This window comes from Vicia villosa, linkage group LG2 (assembly GCF_029867415.1).
Source record: "Vicia villosa cultivar HV-30 ecotype Madison, WI linkage group LG2, Vvil1.0, whole genome shotgun sequence".
Lineage (NCBI taxonomy): Eukaryota > Viridiplantae > Streptophyta > Magnoliopsida > Fabales > Fabaceae > Vicia > Vicia villosa.
This window is the reverse complement of record NC_081181.1, coordinates 111,518,310-111,520,449: the sequence shown is the minus strand read 5'-3', so window position 1 is coordinate 111,520,449 and position 2,140 is coordinate 111,518,310. Positions and strand designations below refer to the sequence as shown.

The 2,140-nt window shown below is 43.8% G+C and overlaps 1 protein-coding gene across 1 annotated transcript; it reads left to right on the top strand.

Moving 5' to 3' along the window:
• The first annotated feature begins 377 nt into the window (after positions 1–377).
• On the top strand, positions 378–1,841 carry LOC131649802 (uncharacterized). The gene has a single exon (XM_058919560.1). The coding sequence runs from the start codon at positions 378–380 to the stop codon at positions 1,839–1,841; it is 1,464 nt and encodes a 487-aa protein (XP_058775543.1).
• The last annotated feature ends 299 nt before the right edge of the window (positions 1,842–2,140 follow it).

Here is a 2,140-nt window from a genome sequence, read left to right as displayed (position 1 = left end):
GTCGCATTTTGATATGCTGGATTTATTTTGTATGCCTTATGAGCACTTTGTGACATGGATATGTGTTTTGTTTGTAAGAACTCAAATTCGCAGTTATGTTGAATGAAATATGCTCTGTTTGCTGAAGTATTCTCGTATGTGGATCATTGTTTGATTATATTCTGTATCAGGGTTTCTATGCCCTATCCGAAAGTGGGATGAACTCTTGGATACCTGAAAACTGACAAACATTTCATACATATCATTCATATGTCATACATGTCATACATTTGCAGGTTTTGCAGGTCTTATATCTTATGTCTCGTTGTTTTGTTGTCAGAAGGTGTTCTAAGACGGCAATTCATTCATATCCAACTCGAAGCAATCAGCGAAGACAAATGGAGCAGATACAGGAGCCGATGGCTGAGATGCGAGCTCAGTTAACTAAACAGATGAATGCACAGATGGCACAGTTTATGGAGGAGTTGGCTAACGTCACCAGGGGCCAAGAGGATTTGCGAGTTCTTGTCGAGAATTCCAGGAGGACCGAAAATTACGGACATCAGTATGGTTTGTTTGACAATGTGTCGGGCCGTATTGACGATCATCGTGATGAGAATGAGTTCAGACGTCCTCACTATGTGGCTTATAATCCTTTCAACCAGAATCAGGGTTTTCCTCCACCGCCTCCATCTCGTCTGTTAGGGAGGAGAGATAATCAGAATCGTGGTAATCAGGATTTCAATTTCGAGAACGTTGATCAGTTGTCAAGGCATAGTGCTGAGGGTGCGCATGAGGAAGTTGAAAGGTATCGTCTGATTGAGGAACGTTTGAGGGCTGTTGAAGGCAAAGGGGTGTTGGGTATGGATATCAATGATCTGGGTCTGGTGTCAGGCGTGAGGATTCTGCCAAAGTTCAAGGTCCCGACTTTTGACAAGTATAATGGGGCGACCTGCCCAATGACACATGTCAAAGCATATTACCGGAAAATGTCTGTGTATTTAGAAGAGGAAGGCTTTCTGATGCACTTCTTCCAGGATAGTCTTGCTGGGGCATCCTTGGAGTGGTATGTTCAACTTGAGCGATCTCACATCCATTCTTGGAGAGATCTCGTGGAAGCTTTCATTAAGCACTATCAATACAACATGGAATATGCTCAGAAATGGCGCGAGCTAGCGGCAAGAGTTCAACCACCTATGACTGAGCGTGAGATAATTGACATGTTCAACGGTACTTTGTCTGGACACTACTACTTGGCTTGCAGTGCTTCCGCAAATTTTTCTGAAATGGTGAGATATGGCAAACATGTGGAGATGGGTCTAAAAATGGGGAAAATTCAGTTGGGAGCCTCTTCTAACGCTTCTAGTGGCAAGAAGCAAGCTGAGGGTTATGCCAGAAGGAAGGAAGGAAATGCGGATGCCGTGTACGGAAGGAATGGTCAAGGGAGAAATAATTCGCAGGTTAATGTTGTTACTATTCCTGTGCCGCAGCAACAACAACAACATCAGCATGGACAACGTCCTAACAACAATCGCTACCCTCCCAGGACTAGGCCTCACAGAAATTTTGATGCCATTCCTATGACGTATTCCCAATTGTTGCAGCATTTACTCAGTATCAAGAAAATAACTTTGAGGGATGCTTCTAACGCTCCAGATACACAGTCTCCGAACTACAACGCGAATGCGCGTTGTGCTTTCCATTCTGGTGTTGCGGGGCACGATACCAAAAGATGCATTGCTTTGAAAAAACAAGGTGCAGGACCTATTGGATCAGAATATGATACAATTCACGCCAACGCCGAACATTGTCAACAATCCAATGCCTACTCATGGAGGGGGCGCAAGGGTGAATGCTATTGAGAATGAAGGGATAAGTGTTGTATCTGATGTGAGCTGTTTGAATTTTCCTCTTGTGTCTGTGAAACAACATCTGATTAATAGTGGCATCTTTCCTGGCTGTGGTATCAATTGTAAGAATTGCAAGAGTCAACCTGGGGGCTGTGCTGATTTGAAAGGTATGGTGCAAAAACTGATGGATGAGGGTCCTCTTCAATTTTACCGAAGGTTGAGAGGCGCGAAGAGTGAGAATGGTGAAGTGTCTGTGATTTCAATTCCTTATGAGCCTGTTGTTCCAATATGTATCCAAGTGCCTATTCAGA

Excerpts from the sequence above, each read along its gene's own strand:
- LOC131649802 (XM_058919560.1), top strand. The coding sequence starts at position 378 with ATGGAGCAGATACAGGAGCCGATGGCTGAGATGCGAGCTCAGTTAACT.